Source organism: Carassius auratus, chromosome 5 (genome assembly GCF_003368295.1).
Source record: "Carassius auratus strain Wakin chromosome 5, ASM336829v1, whole genome shotgun sequence".
Classification (NCBI taxonomy): Eukaryota; Metazoa; Chordata; class Actinopteri; order Cypriniformes; family Cyprinidae; genus Carassius; species Carassius auratus.
Genome location: NC_039247.1, coordinates 25,080,966 through 25,097,679, shown reverse-complemented (window position 1 = coordinate 25,097,679; position 16,714 = coordinate 25,080,966). Strand labels below are relative to the sequence as shown.

Here is a 16,714-nt window from a genome sequence, read left to right as displayed (position 1 = left end):
TAATCAAAAAGGTCAAATAAAATAGGCAACATATTCGTAAGAGATGTAAGTAAAGTGTATGTTATTATAAGTATGTACTGTGTGATTAGCTCACATATTTCTCTAAATATAGAGTTGGATTGTCCATTAAAGCCTTCACCATCCTCATCAAGTATATCAGCAGAGCCAGGTTATTCTGCACAACATTTACACGGACCTGAAAAAAAAGAGATTATTATTTTATTTACAATATACAGGAACTAATACAGGGTCGGTTCTATGGGGGTGCACCCTCAATGAAAGAAAGAGTGCACTCTCACATTGACCTCACTCTCACGATCATAATACTTTTTGTTTGTTCAGCACACACACAAATACTTTCATTATAATAAATTAAATGTAGACAAGATGTAAATAAGAGATTCATTGTGTATTCACAACCAGTATTGTATAAAGCACTATACAAATAAAGGTGACTTGAGACTTGATTATTGTATGGAAATTGTTTGCAAGAGAGCAGCAGAAATTTGCAGACATTAGAAAAAACTATGATAAAGTAAAGTGAGTGATTATAAAAGGAGGACTCTTCCTTTGCTTTCTATATGTAGATATGAACAATTTAACTAAAATGTTTTTTCATGTTGGTAAGAGGATCGACAGTTACATACATGCTGCAAAGTTTTAGGAGTGACATCCGTATTTTGACATTATTCGTATAATGTGGGATTCACTCTTGAAATTGCATTGATTAACAGTGAAAATTAGTGCAATGGATGAGAGTAAAGTCCAAAATGAATGAAAAGAAAAGTCCAAAATTAAAGAAAAGTCCAAATGAGCATTAAGCAATGTAAATTCAAAATAATATATAAATATTCCATGTCAAGAAATCTATCTATCTATCTATATATATATAATAATCAAGGTTTTTAGTATATTTTTTATTGCTACGTGGCAAACAAATTACCAGTAGGTTCAGTAGATTGTCAGAAAACAAACAAGACCCAGCATTCATGATATGCACGCTCTTAAGGCTGTGCAGTTGGGCAATTAGTTGAAAGGGGTGTTTTCAAAAAAATAGCAGTGTCTACCTTTGACTGTACAAACTCAAAACTATTTTGTACAAACATTTTTTTTAGCAATCCTGTGAATCACTAAACTAATATTTAGTTGTATGACCACAGTTTTTTAAAACTGCTTGACATCTGTGTGGCATGGAGTCAACCAACTTGTGGCACCTCTCAGCTGTTATTCCACTCCATGATTCTTTAACAACATTCCACAATTCATTCACATTTCTTGGTTTTGCTTCAGAAACAGCATTTTTGATATCACCCCACAAGTTCTCAATTGGATTAAGGTCTGGAGATTGGGCTGGCCACTCCATAACATTAATTTTGTTGGTTTGGAACCAAGACTTTGCCCGTTTACTAGTGTGTTTTGGGTCATTGTCTTGTTGAAACAACCATTTCAAGGGCATGTCCTCTTCAGCATAGGGCAACATGACCTCTTCAAGTATTTTAACATATGCAAACTGATCCATGATCCCTGGTATGCGATAAATAGGCCCAACACCATAGTAGGAGAAACATGCCCATATCATGATGCTTGCACCTCCATGCTTCACTGTCTTCACTGTGTACTGTGGCTTGAATTCAGAGTTTGGGGGGTCGTCTCACAAACTGCCTGTGGCCCTTGGACCCAAAAAGAACAATTTTACTCTCATCAGTCCACAAAATGTTCCTCCATTTCTCTTTAGGCCAGTTGATGTGTTCTTTGGCAAATTGTAACCTCTTCTGCACATGCCTTTTTTTTTAACAGAGGGACTTTGCAGGGGATTCTTGAAAATAGATTAGCTTCACACAGACGTCTTCTAACTGTCACAGTACTTACAGGTAACTCCAGACTGTCTTTGATCATCCTGGAGGTGATCATTGGCTGAGCCTTTGCCATTCTGGTTATTCTTCTATCCATTTTGATGGTTGTCTTCCGTTTTCTTCCACGTCTCTCTGGTTTTGCTCTCCATTTTAAGGCATTGGAGATCATTTTAGCTGAACAGCCTATCATTTTTTGCACCTCTTTATAGGTTTTCCCCTCTCTAATCAACTTTTTAATCAAAGTACGCTGTTCTTCTGAACAATGTCTTGAACGACCCATTTTCCTCAGCTTTCAAATGCATGTTCAACAAGTGTTGGCTTCATCCTTAAATAGGGGCCACCTGATTCACACCTGTTTCTTCACAAAATTGATGACCTCAGTGATTGAATGCCACACTGCTATTTTTTTGAACACACCCCTTTCAACTAATTCAACTAATTGCCCAATTGCACAGCCTTAAGAGCGTGCATATCATGAATGCTGGGTCTCATTTGTTTTCTGAGAATCTACTGAACCTACTGGTAACTTGTTTGCCACGTAGCAATAAAAAAATATACGAAAAACCTTGATTATTCTGGTTAGTCACATTGTACTGCTATTATTTTGAACAATACTGTATATATATATATCTATATATATATCTATATATATATATATATATATATATATATATATATATATATATATATATATATATATATATACAGATATATATATAGATATATATATATATATATATGGTGCGTAAATCCAAAATATACTAAGATGAAAGAGATCACCACTTGTCTAAATGTAGTAACGGTATAACAGTAATACATGTTTTAATGAGAGCAGGTGTTGCTTGGTAGCACATGGCACAAAGGTTAATACCCGAAAACGTTTTGCACTTGCACTTTTGCACCTCTAGCAGGACAGGAAGGGAGACCTTCTACACCCACATCCACCTGAGAGAGGACTTCTCATTGGACTATGGGTTGACACTAACCATCAAACCCAATTCTAAGGTTTAGGAAGAACTGCCATAAAAAAAAAAAAAAAAAAAAAATTAAGAAAGACCACAAAGATCTATCCAAATTCATTCATACCTATGTTTGGAGACCTTAAATGGACGTAATCTGCAATACTTTCACTTCACCCTCAGATAAAGTACAGTTAATTTTAATGGCTTTGACTGTTAACACAACAGTTCACGGGAGCAGGCCTATTACATTTACATTTATGTATTTAGCAGACGCTTTTATCCAAAGTAGGGATGTCCAAATCCGATTACGTGATCGGAAATCGGGCCCGATCGCGTGGTTTCAGACTCGATCGGAATAGGACGTTCCCTCCCGATCAGGTCTCGGATATATATATATTCTCATTCATTTTTAACACATCTTTAGTTATGCGGTGGCACAGAGTTAGACCCTTTTGACTCCACTCAGAAACAGCAACGCGTGCGGCATGACATCACTTTGTTTTCAAGAGCTCGTGTGAATAAATATATATTCAAACTCAAAGAGACATGATACTCTGCGCATGACCTGATATTTAATTCGGGCCCAGAATACAGCGAGATGAACATCACAGAGCACTAAACTCTCATGCAGTGTGTGTTTCATTCATACTCGAAGCCGGAGTGCGCTCTAGCGCTGATATCAGGAAATTCCTAATATGGACAAAAGCATCCAGCTATCGCTGTGGTGCTCACAGGAAAACAGAAACTTATGCAAACATGAAGACATTAATATACGATCACGACATTAAATTGTTTTTCAAGTCTTCTCCAGCAGGTGATAAATAAAGTATATGAACAATGCATTGCTAATTGACATAGCATTTATTACAGTATAGAAACTATTCTGCCTTATGTGATAAACAGTGTTTGTAGTATATAAACAAATCATTATTATTTTTTTTTTTTGTCCAGCATTTATAGATTTCTAGGCCAATTAAAAGCTAGAAATTAGAGAAAATTTAAAGTTGTCTATAGTACCAGTCAGAAGTTTTTGAACAGTAAGCTTGTTAATGTTTTTTTTTTTTTTTTTTTAAAAGAAGTCCCTTCTGTTCACCAAGCCTGCATTTATTTGATCCAGAGTACAGCAAAACAGTAAGATTTTGAAATATTTTTACTAGCCTATTTAAAATAGCTGTTTTATATTGGAATACATTTCAAAATGTAATTTATTGAACATCCTGGATCAGTTTTTTCGCTCTTCTTGATTCTTTTTTTTAAGTATTATAGAAGTATCGGATCAGGACTCTGTATCGACAGATATTCAAAATCAAATGACTCGGAGGCAGAAAAACCTGGTCGGGACATCCCTGATCCAAAGTGACTTACAATGCATTCAGGCTATAATTTTTTTAATCCAACATATCATAAACATATCATGGCTCATTATTAGCAAATGATAGCTCAACTGTATCCCATCAGGTTTGGACTTTTTGCGCCCTTTAGCCCTATTCGGACGGGACTAGTTTAACAGGTCGTTAAAGGAATTTGTGTTTCACAGACGTACTTGGTGATTTTAATCCCGTCCGAATCTGACACGTCTGTTATTCTCACACAACCTCTGTAATATTTCCAGAGCAAATTACCTACTGTTTTTCAGCAAACTCAGTGATCCTCTGAGAAAACTTATCCCGACCGAATGCAAATGTCAGTGACACATTTCCTTGTGTGTTTTGGCCAACGTGAATTACCGTAGATGCTATTACCGCACACATGGTTGATATATTTGACTCCCGGCAAAGAAAAAAAGGGCTAAAAGTATCTTTCCAACAGACACTTCTTGTTCTGAGTCTCCAACTTGTGAGGTAGGAGGCGATAGCAGATCACCAATGTCTGAGTCTTCCGTTCATTCAGTGAAGCCGAGAACTAGGGCTGGGTATTGTTCCAGATGTCCTGATTCGATTAAATTTTAATTTGCAAGCTCTTGATTCGATTCTCATATTATATATATATATATATACACACATTTAAGACTCTAATAAGGGTCTAATATAGTATTAATAGAAATGTTATTGATATTTAAAAAAACATTAACAGTAAACATATGTTTACAAATGGTGAAAGAGCCACAGGCCTTTCCTTTAAACCTATTCTTTTTGTTCTTTTTTTTTTGTATAGGGTCCTTTTTAAAGCATGTTCTTATTTTTGTGGTAATATGACGCAGGCCTAAAATATTTAATTTATCCTAATCAAATGAAAATTAAACCCTTTTATTTTTTGACAAACAAAGTGCAGCACAACAGAGGTTTGCTTTTAAAATTAAAAAAGAAAACAGGAAGTGAGGAACTGTTGCTGCTGTGTATGTAACGGTAGTTTTCTCAAATGAAACTGTAAAATGTAGAGCCAGACTGATATGGTTTTTTTTGGGGCAGATACAGATATTAGGGAGTAAAAAAAAAAAAAAAAAAAGAGGACAATATTGATATATTAGCTGAAATTCTTTGAGTATATTATACTTGTTCAATGGATCACAAATCTAATGGTTCGAATCAAATTACTATTTTTGACCCATGGATAGGATAATTTTTTTGGATTAACAAGAAAAAAGTATTTCAATCTTAAAAAAAACTTTCCAGTTATTACTTAAAGCGAAGTACTTCTTTGATACCACAGCAAATATTACTGTTGTAAGAACATGATTAAAGAGACACGAGAACAGCCAGTAAAAATAAGGACAAATACACAAATTACAAGCATAGATAAATACAACACAATATGCTATAAATAAAATAAGGTTGGTAGTATTCAAATACATAAATGTAATAATTACAAAAAAATATTATAAATAGTATAAATCAAATATACATTTTATCACAGCTGTTTTGTTGTTTAATGATCATAAATGACAGAATCAGTATTTATAGGCCGCTGTCCTTTGAAGACCTGAGGCACGAATCTGATATAATGATACACATCACATCCCATTTCTTCTTTCTCAGCTGTTTTCATTCACTTGAGACTATTAAAAGTTCCCTTTTGCCCTTTCTTTCTGGAAGTGTTTAAAATTTGCTTGCGTTTGTAAATATGAACAAATTATAAACTTGTACTCTATTATGGTTAAATTGTGCAATTAATCCATGGATCACAAGCGTGCTGAACTATGAGGCTTGGATTTGTACAGAACATGGAGCCCCCTGGGATTGCTAGATCAGTCTGTGCCAGACCACAAATTTAACCACAAGTAACTAATGAACCCCGGGGCTTTCGACGTGGGGGTGTTCTCATTCAAAAGAGGAGCTCTATAAATGCTGGGTTGAATGTGGTATTTACACTCTGGAGTCTAAGGGTATTTTTGGGGCCTTGAGAAGTTTTGTCATGCCCTGATATTTGTGCTTTTTTCAGTTTCTTATAAATATCTAAATGGGTAAAGTCTAATATCACTGTAATCAGCACAAACTGGGCTATAATAATATGTGAAATGCATGCATGTACATGATTGTATTTTTGAGGAAAAAAATGTTATGCATGGTTAGTGAAAAACTAAAAATGTTAAATCACTTGAATAAGGCAATAAAACACATACATAAAATTGGTTGCCGGAAAAGTTGAGAACTGGAGCTTGTAGCCTAGAATTTTTCTTTCTGAATGATGTGAAAATCATCTTGTTTACTCACTCACAGAAAACAATATATTGATTTAAATTTTCTAAAACACTTTTTGTTGGTAAAAGTCATATGCGAGTAGGCGTCAACTATCATGAATATCATTGTGATTTACACCTGAGAAGACAAAGGCCTGCATAATGAGCTGCATAATGAGCCTCCCATTCAACTGTGCCACTGAGGGAGGACTTACAAGAAAGAATGTGAGAACAAAATAAATCTATATAATTTTATGTTTGTAGTTTATTAAGAATATATTTAATTATCCCACAACATAATTTAATATCCACTTGGGGGAGCAGTTAAACAGTTTATTAGGAACAATCAAAGCTGACTTTCAAATTTTTTGGCATCCTTTCTCTAGTCACACAATCCTTCAGAAATCCTTTTAACAATCTTATTTTCTACCAAATAAACCCCATTTATTATCATCATTATTATTATTATTATTATTAATGTTGAAAAGAGCTGATAATATTTTTCAGTTTTTTTTAGGGGGAATAAATCGAAAGAACTGCATTGTTTTTACATTTGTTAGAGTTATCTCTATTTGTCACATTTATATTATTTACATCAAGCTTTTGAATGGTATAGTATTGTATATTGTTATTGAAACTTCATAATGTTTCACTTGATTATACATTTAGTCAGGAATTATAGTTTGGAAAAAGTCTAACTAGTAAAATGTTTACACGTTATGTGAAAACTAGTACAAATAAATAAAAAGAGACTTACTCATGTTTATGATCTCTGCTGAATAAAGTGCTTCATTCTTTTTTCTGAGGAAATCCATTTCTCAAATCCTCAACCACATCACATCTTTTTGGGGTGAATTATGTCTTAGTCCTCTCATCGCGAAGCAAACAGTAAAATAAAATAAAAACTTGAAGAACAGTCTCGCTGCCTTTTCTTCTGTGTGGGCGTATTCAAGCCGCGCGCTTCAGTTTGAATCTGAATAGCGCGTTAAGCGCGGGGGCGTGGTCACATTAAATATAATGAGCGGAGATATGAAAAACAGACATTGCGTTGTTTTCATATGGATTACTTTATCTCAGAATATTTGTTTTCGGCAGCACTTGTTTAGTTTAAAAGTAGACATTCCAGGCTTTCTATAGATATCTCTCTCATGTCTCTTCGTTGAGTATTCAAGGAGTTACAGTTCATTTTAATGAAATGTTTGTACATGACGATCAGCGGAGACAAAGACTGTAGAAAGCGCACCTTGTTTGTTATCTTTATTTTATAAGTGCACAAATGTTTTTTGTTATTATGTCTGTATCCAAAAAAAACTAGACCCTTTAGAGATTCGACTGATGTATTGCTCTTATCTGTACGATTAAAACTGAGAGTGTAATTTAACTTCTTTTCGGGGTTATCAGGTGAAAATGACTCAAAACGCATATATGCGTTAATCGACTCGAAAGGGTTAAAAAGATCTATACAATGATTATGGGCTCAGGTCCTTTCAGATTCTAAAAGATGAATTCTCTCCCCCAGGATTCTCCTTTTTCTTGTATTTAAGACTGAGATCTGGATTGACAGCATATGGTGTACCCTGGTCAACTAAACTATCTCCTCAGCCTATGATAAACTGGATAGATTCTAGTATGGATTCTAGAGGTATTGTGAGTATAATTTATAAATCACTTGTGGTGTGACAGTACTCAACTATTCCGATTGATAGCTTCTGGGAGAGAGAACTTAACACTCTGATTGACTGGGACATTGTGTGAAGAAATTGTTTTGCTACCTCACAGAACCCAGCACATCAAACGATTCATTATAAATTAATCTATAATGTGTATGCCACTCCCTGTTTATTATATAAAATGAAAAGAAAGCCTGACCCCTTATGTCACCTAGTCAAGGTACATATATGCATATGTTCTGGGACTGTTCTAGAATTGAGATGTTTTGATCCTCGGTGCAGGACATATTGACTGATCTTCTAAAGACTCCAAAAGGATCCACTGCTTTTTCTTTTGTAGGATAATTCCTCGCTATCACTGTCTGTCAATCAGATGACTGACATTTTGTCTGCTGCCCTCACTACTGCCAAAAAGGTTATCCTGAAACTTTGGTTTGAGCCATCTATCCCAGCTACTAAGCCATCTACTTGGATGTCCTATCTGCTGGACATTGCTCTTTTGGAGTGTACCACAGCTAAAGTGCATGGTGCCACCAGAAGGGCAGTACAGTTTTGATTGGACCTTGTTGAGACTTTATCAGACCTCTTGAAATCTTGAGAGGTATTGGTTATACCTCTAAACAATGATTCCCTCCTCTCTCTTTTTTCTTCTTCTTATCTCTGTATCTTATGAATGTGGGCGGGTCTTGGGCTTTGTTGTAAATAGTTATAAATTAAATTGTTTAAGAAATAAAGAATCAAAAAAAAAAAAAAAAGAGGAACTCTAGATGTATACTTCAATTGAGTTCCAGAGGGTTCCTCGAGCTGAAGGGATCCCTGAAATTTGGTGTGGATTGGGCTGTCACGATATTAGATTTTTCATATCACTTGTTATTGTGGCCATAAGAATTCACGATGTCAATATATCGTGATATCTACAGAAACCTTGGGGTGGGGAAGATATCAGTCAACTATTTTTTACTTTGTTTATTGAGTTTTTCTTTTTCACCCAACAAGCATAATATTGATACTGATAAATGCAGGGCACAAGACTCTGGCTTTCTCCGTCTTCTTTGAAGCTCTTATGAAATAACAAGAGAGAAAATACTGTCAAGTTCAACAGTATGATGAATAAATATTAATGGTAACACTTTACAATAAGATGCCATTTGTTAACATTAATGTATTAACGAACATGAATGAACAATGAACAATACATTTATTACACAATTTATTAATCTTTGTTAATGTTAATAAAAATCGATTTATTCAATGTTCATAGTACATTAATGTTTACAAACTCAACTTGTGATTTTAACAATGCATTAGTAAATGCTGAAATTAATATGAACTAAGATTAATAAATGCTGTGGAAATATTGTTCATTATTATTTATGTTATTTATATATGTTAACTAATGTAATTAACTAATGTTAACTAATGAACCTTACTGAAGAATGACCACAGATGAGGCATTAAGTGCATGGCACTGTGACCAACTTAACATTTTACAGAGTTTAATGTAGCAATGTGGTCGCTCAGTTTTTCAAGACCCGTTTTAATCGTGTAATTGTTCATAGATTTGAAAAAGGAAAGAAATAAAGATTTACTACGCACAGGCCGTATTGATTGCAAATACAAAAATAAGACGAGTAAAGAAAACGCGGTACTTATTAAAATAATCACCCTTTACTTAAGTATATGAACACAGAAAACCGCTGTTAATAGGTTATATAATATTTCCCAGTCTATGATTAGTAAAATAATAACAACTTACTCTGATAAACACAGCTCTCCTCAGAGTAGCTGGGAGTGCTGTGTCGTCTTCTTTTGTGATAGGTGTCAGAGTTTAGGCACGATACTGCCACCTAGGCACTCAACCAGGTACTGTTACCAAGTATTTACATGTGGTGTCAACATAAGAGAACTGTTCATTTTAATATTGCGGTTATCACTAATACCGGTATATCCTTACACACTAAATTAACAAGATATTGATAATTATGTATTTGAATATCAGGGTTATCGTCAATCGTCAAGGTATATCGCGACAGCCCTAGTGTGGATTCTCCATGATGTTATGGAGATGTTATGGTTTCATCAAGGTCGCCAGTAGCAATAAAAAAAAAAAAATATTGTAGCCTAATGGTTAGAGATCTGTACTCCTATCTCAGAGGTTGCGAGTTCGAGTCTCGGTCAGGCGGGTATTATAGGTGGGGGGAGTGAATGTAAAACGCTCTCTCCCACCTTCAAAACCATGACTGAGGTGCACTTGGGAAAGGCACTGAACCCCCAACTGCTCTCTGGGCGCCGCAGCATAAATGGCTGCCCAGTGCTCCGGGTGTGTGTTCTTGGTGTGTGCACTTTGGATTGGTTAAATGTAGGGCTGCAGCTATCGAATATTTTAGTAATCGAGTATTCTACCTTAAATTACATTGATTAATCGAGTAATCAGATAAAATGTGTTTTTGCTTAATTAAAGTGCAATATTAATTATGAAAGAGAAAATTAGACTCCTGGGTCTATTAAAATTAACAAAGTTTCCTTTAAAAAAGAAAAAAAAAATATATATATATATATATATATATATATATATTTAGTTTTTAAATGCATAATGCATATATCAAAATAAACATTAAATTATTACCCATTGTTTCTCTGACAATAAAGTTAACAGATGAATTAAGTGCATTTAAGTGCCATTGAGTTGGGGTTTTAAATAAAGCATTTTCTGAGATGCACATTAAACTTTAAACACATAAAACATTAATTTAATTTACCTTTTAATTATTGAAAATTAAGCAAACTTTAACTTTTTGGTAAACAAAGGAAATAACTATAAAAAATTAGACATGGAAGAAATGTGTGATTAAACCTTTAAGAAAATTGCTTTTTTTTAAGTAGCAGTCTATGTACTTTCTGCAGAACATTAGTCTTTAACCAGACTTTTATTTTGATGGGTTGACGTACATTTACAGTTCTGTGTATGTGATGTAATTTAGTTAGTTTTACTCAATCAAAATCAAACGGTCAAATGCTCATGAAGTGACTGTCAGATCAGTTCTGGAGATGTTGTTCATGTGTTCACGTCCTTATTTAGTGATTTATTTAGTGCGATTAATTAAAAAATTTATTATTTTGCCCAGCCATACAGAGAACACACTACATAACTGTCATGCGATAATGAATGTTATTTGATCTAGAGACAGTTTGTGCCCAGTCGGACCAGGTCTGTTCCAGTTGCTCAGTCACCGTTTACAGTCGACAAAAAAAAAATGTTTTACTTTATTTTTAATCCTTTCTTAAATAAATAAGCTATTCTTCATAAAGATTTTTTTTAATAATGAATATAACCTATAAACAACAATTGTTCAAAACTAATTTTATATAAAATATTTCATTAAAAAAAATTACAAATGCAGTGGCATGCGAAAGTTTGGAACCCCTTGCAGAATCTGTAAAAACTTGAATAATTTAAACAAAATAAGAGAGATCGTACAAAATGCATGTTATTTTCTTATTTAGTTCTGTCCTGAGTAAGATATTGTATGGTTGCTCATGAGTCCCTTGTTTGTTCTGAACTGTTAAAGGTCCCGTTTTACACGCTTTTTTTAAGCTTTGATTGTGTTTACAGTGTGCAATATAACATGTGTTCATGTTTCGAGTGTAAAAAAAACCCCAGTATTTTTCACACAATTCACCATAAAAACGGGCTGATGTTATGCGTGGTTAGTGAAAAACTTAAAACGTTAAATCACTTGAATAAGGCAATAAAACACATACAGGACATTGGTTCACGGGACTTTTGAGAACTGGAGCTTGTAGCCTGCAATTTTTCTTTCTAAATTATGTGAAAATCATGTTTACTCACACACAGAAAACAATATATTGATTTAAATGTTCTAAGACACTTTTTGTTTGTAAAAGTCATATGCGAGTAGGCATCAACTATCATGAATATCATTGTGATTTGCACCTGAGAAGACAAAGGGCCACATAATGAGCTGCATAATGAGCCTTTCAGTCAGCTTTGTCACTGAGAGGGAGGAGTTACAAGAAAGAATGTGAGGACAAAATAAATCGATATCATTTTATGTTCGTAGTTTATTTAGAATATATTTAATTATCCCACAACATAATTGAAAATCCACTTGGGAGTGCAGTTAAACAGTTTATTAGGAACAATCAAAGCTGACTTTCAAACTGATTTTTTTGCATCATTACCCCAGTCACACAAGCCTTCAGAAATCATTAATCTTATTTTCTACAAAAAACATTTGTCATTATTATCATTATTATTATTATTAATGTTGAAAAGAGCTGGGAATATTGTTTTCAGTTTTTTTAGGGGAGATAATTTGAAAGAACAGCATTGTGTTACATTTGTTACAGTTATATTTATTTGTTACAATTATTTTTATTTACATCAAGCTTTTGAATGGTATAGTATTGTATATTGTTATTGAAACTTCATAATATTTCACTTGATTATACATTTAGTCAGGAATTATAGTTTGGAAAAGTCTTTGGAAAAAGTCTAACTAGTAAAATGTTTACACGTTATGTGAAAACTAGTACAAGTATGTAAATAAATAAAAAGAGACTTACTTATGTTTAACATAAGACTTACTTATAAAGCCACAGAAGGAGCCCTGGCTGAATGAGTCTACTCATGCGCTCAGGCGCACATGTAGACAGGCGGAGAGAAAATGGAAAAAGGTCAATCTTCAAATTTCTAGGGAACTCCTTCAGGACAGTCTTATTAATTATCAGCAGGCTGTAAAAACTGCAAAAACTGAATATTTCTCCTCATTTGTGTCAAAAAATGCTCATAAGCCTCAGGTTCTTTTTAATGTATTTGATTCACTGGTGAACTCTGGTGATGCTGTTTGTATGGAGCCTTCTTTTAGATTGTGTGAGGCTTTTCTGCAGTTTTTTACAGATAGGATTTCTGCTATTAGAATCTCAATCTGCTCAGGACCCCTCAGCTCCTCTAGCAAGCACAGCTGTCTTTGACAGCATTGAACCGGTCTGTCTCTCTGAACTGAATGAGATAGTTGCACATTTACACCCAGCTAACTGTCAAACAGATAGCATCCCATCATGTCTATTTAAGGTCTTCTGTTCGGTGGAGTCTTTTATTCTGAAATTTATTAATTTGTGTCTTAGTTCTGGCTGCGTCCCATCCTCCTTCAAACATGCCATAGTTCAGCCTCTTTTGAAGAAGAAGAACTTAGACCCTTTGGTTTTGTCTAATCTAATTTTAGACCCATTTCTAAGCTCCCTTTTTTTTCAAAGGTTTTAGAAAGAGCTGTGTTAATTCTGGTCCAACATTTTTTTAATAAAGCTGATGTTTGTGAACAGTTTCAGTCTGGTTTTAGGTCTCGTCATAGCAGGGAGACTGCTCTTTTAAAAGTTTTTAATGATCTATTCTTACACCTTGATACTGGCAACTGTGCCATTCTAATTCTGCTTGATTTGACTGCAGCCTTCGACACAGTTGATCATAAAATTCTTCTGTGGCGCTTAGAGCACTGTGTTGGCTTAAAAGGCACTGTCCTAAAGTGGTTTGAGTCGTAGTTAACAGACTGATCAATTTCTGTACAAATGGGAGAGTTTTCCTCCTCACTGGCCCCTCTGACCTGTGGGGTGCCGCAGTGGTCAGTTTTGGGTCCACTCCTATTCACCCTGTATATGCTCCCATTGGGATTCATATTCAGGAAGCATGGCATCTCCTTCCACTGCTTCGCTGATGATGTGCAGGTGTATCTACCGCTAAATGTTACAGCAAAAGAATCTTTATAGGCCATGATGAACTGCATGAGCGATATTAAGACATGGATGGATCTAAACATTTTAAAACTTAATGAGAATAATACGGATGTTGTCTTGTTTGGTCGTCCAGAGTTGGTTCAGGTTCTTACCAGCTCCCTTGGCCAACTAGCACTTCATTTAAGATCCCATGCCAGGAATCTTGGAGTGATTGTTGACAGTGCATTTAAACTGGATAAGCAGGTCAGTGCTGTGGTTAAGTCTAGTTTTTTTCAGCTTAGACTGATAGCTAAAGTCAAACCGTATCTGAGACAGGCTGACCTAGAAAAAGTTATTCATGTTTTTATTACCACTCGCCTGGATTACTGCAACTCCTTGTATACAGGCATTGGGAAGTCTGAGCTCTATCGTCTGCAGCTTGTACAGAATGCAGCAACTCGTCTTTTTAAGTGGCAGGAAGAAGCGGGAGCACATTAATCCAGTGCTCTCATCTCTTCACTGGCTTCCAGTAAAGTATCGGATTGATTTTAAAGTTATTTTATTTGTTTTTAAATGTCTCAATGGGCTAGCCCCAGAGTACCTTACAGACCTTGTCAGGTTGCATAGGCCCTCCAGAGACCTCAGTTCAGCCAGCCTGATGGTCCTGGAGGTTCCTAGATCGAAACTGAGAACCAGTGGTGATCGAGCCTTCTCAGTAGCAGCTCCCACTCTCTGGAACTCACTGCCCGTAGCTGTGCGGACTGCTAGTAGCCTGTCCACTTTTAAATCATTGCTGAAGACTCATTTGTTTGAAGTAGCTTTTGGCACAGGGGAGCCGCCTTGATGAATGTGTTGTATTCTATATGTACCTTTATTCTTAGCATTTTGTTATTTCATTGTTCTTTTTTTTGTGTATTTGACTGTGAAGTACTTTGGTAGGCCCTGGCCTTGGATATGTGCTATATAAATAAATGTGACATTAAAATTGACATTGACATTATGATCTCTGCAGAATAAAGTGCTATTTTTTTCTGAGGAAATTCAAATCTCAAATCCTCAACCACATCACATCTTTTTGGGGTGAATTATGTCTTATTCCTCTCATCGCGAAGCAAACAGTAAAATAAAAAGAACTTGAAGAACAGTCTGGCTGCGTTGTCTTCTGTTGTGTGGGTGTGTTCAAGCCACACGTTTCAGTGAAACATTAGAATCTGAACCGGGTGCTCAGCGCAGGGGAGATGGTCGCATTAGAAGATAATGAAGGGAGCCGTGAAAAACAGACACTGCGTTGCTTTCATATGGATTACCTTATCACAGAATATTTTTCGGCAGCACTTGTTAAGTTTAAAAGTAGACATGTCAGGCTTTCTATCGAAGAATATTCAAAATAAGATTTTTTTTGACAGCCCTAGATTCCAGTATTGTGAAAATACAAATTGTGCATATTAGTGTTGTCATATTTCTTGACAACATATTTTTATTTTAAATATTTCGGTGGGTCTTGGGATAGATTATTCTTGTCCTTGGGTGGGTCCTGGAATGAAAATGCTTGGGAGCCCCTGACCTATACCCTTACTGGTTGTAGTAGCCATGTTACACTGGCTAATAAAAATAAAAGCATTAGCAGATATATGTAGTTCATGAATGTACTCACGCCCTCAGAAATGAAGGTACTGAACCGTGGCAGCATCTGGTACAGCCCTGGGTCTGTGGCTATGCTCTGCAGGGCTTCCTGTCATCAGAATTACAACAACAAACATACAACATGTCAAAGTGAAAGAAAAAATGGATCAGTAATATATTACAATGCTCCAAAACATGCAAAACAAGTGAATGTCACAGGGACAAACATTTTTAGGGCGATAATGGAAAATACAGTTAATGCATGGTAAATTTTATTACAGTTTATTACAGTATAGTCAAAATTTTGGACCCATTCGTTTGTCCAAACTTTTATTGGTACTGAATATAGAATAAAGTATATAGCCTACATAAACAGAATATATATACATGAACATTTTTTGCAACTATAACTCAAATGTGGTTATCAAACACTCGTGTAATGATGTGACAAACATAGGCCTACAGTAGGTGGCCAACTAAAATGCCTACTACTGCCACATGTACCGCCGCTGCAGGGCCACAGCATTAACTGCAAGTCAGTTGCATGTTAAAGTCGTTCATAAAACTCCCGCCAGGTGGCAAAAAGGACAGTTTGCAAACTGACTGCAATTATACTTTGTTTTGTAAACGGAGATCAAATAACAAAATAAAACAAAAATAACTTTATAATATAACATTATTACAACCTTAAAAATCGTTAGAAAAAGTATTTTACATTTATTTTTAGAAAGTTAATTTCAAAATGTGAGATATTCATATAGGCTGCAGCCTAATGCATATAAAAAGTAATTTACACAAAGGCTCTTACTGCATGTTATGGTTATTAAACATTGATTATGAAACCATTAAACCCACACAATTTATGTTGTTTTAAGGGGCTTTCATTTCGATCTACAGGCTAATGAAAGTGTTTGAATGTAAAATCCTGACCTTGGCAGTTGGTACAAGTACAAGCTGTACAAGCAAAAATATCTATGTGTACCAGGCTGCAAGTTCATGACACTCTATTCACATCACAATTTTCTCTGACTCACACCATAAAAAAAATTAAAATTAAAATAAGAATAAGAATAATAGGATGAACCTGCGACTTTGTTTTTTATACTAGAAGTCATGTAAAAAATGGGATATTAACTTGGAATAGATTACATTTAAGGATGTGTGTATTATGCCTTAAAAAATTAAACGATAGAAAAGGTGGGTTATTGTTGAGTGTTATAGGCTAGGACTATACTTCTTTTTTCCAAAGCACTCTTTAGC

The 16,714-nt window shown here is 35.0% G+C and overlaps 1 protein-coding gene across 1 annotated transcript in view; it reads right to left on the bottom strand.

Annotated features, from left to right (window-relative positions):
- The window catches only part of taf6 (TAF6 RNA polymerase II, TATA box binding protein (TBP)-associated factor), a 35,840-nt gene extending 20,257 nt beyond the window's left edge, over window positions 1–15,583 (bottom strand). The window contains exons 1-2 of the mRNA XM_026254453.1: window positions 15,486–15,583; window positions 95–196 (exon numbers count right to left, since the gene is read on the bottom strand). Coding sequence (XP_026110238.1) covers window positions 95–196; window positions 15,486–15,521 — 138 coding nt within the window. The 5' untranslated portion in view covers window positions 15,522–15,583. The remainder of the gene's footprint in view (window positions 1–94; window positions 197–15,485) is intronic.
- Window positions 15,584–16,714: the final 1,131 nt, after the last annotated feature.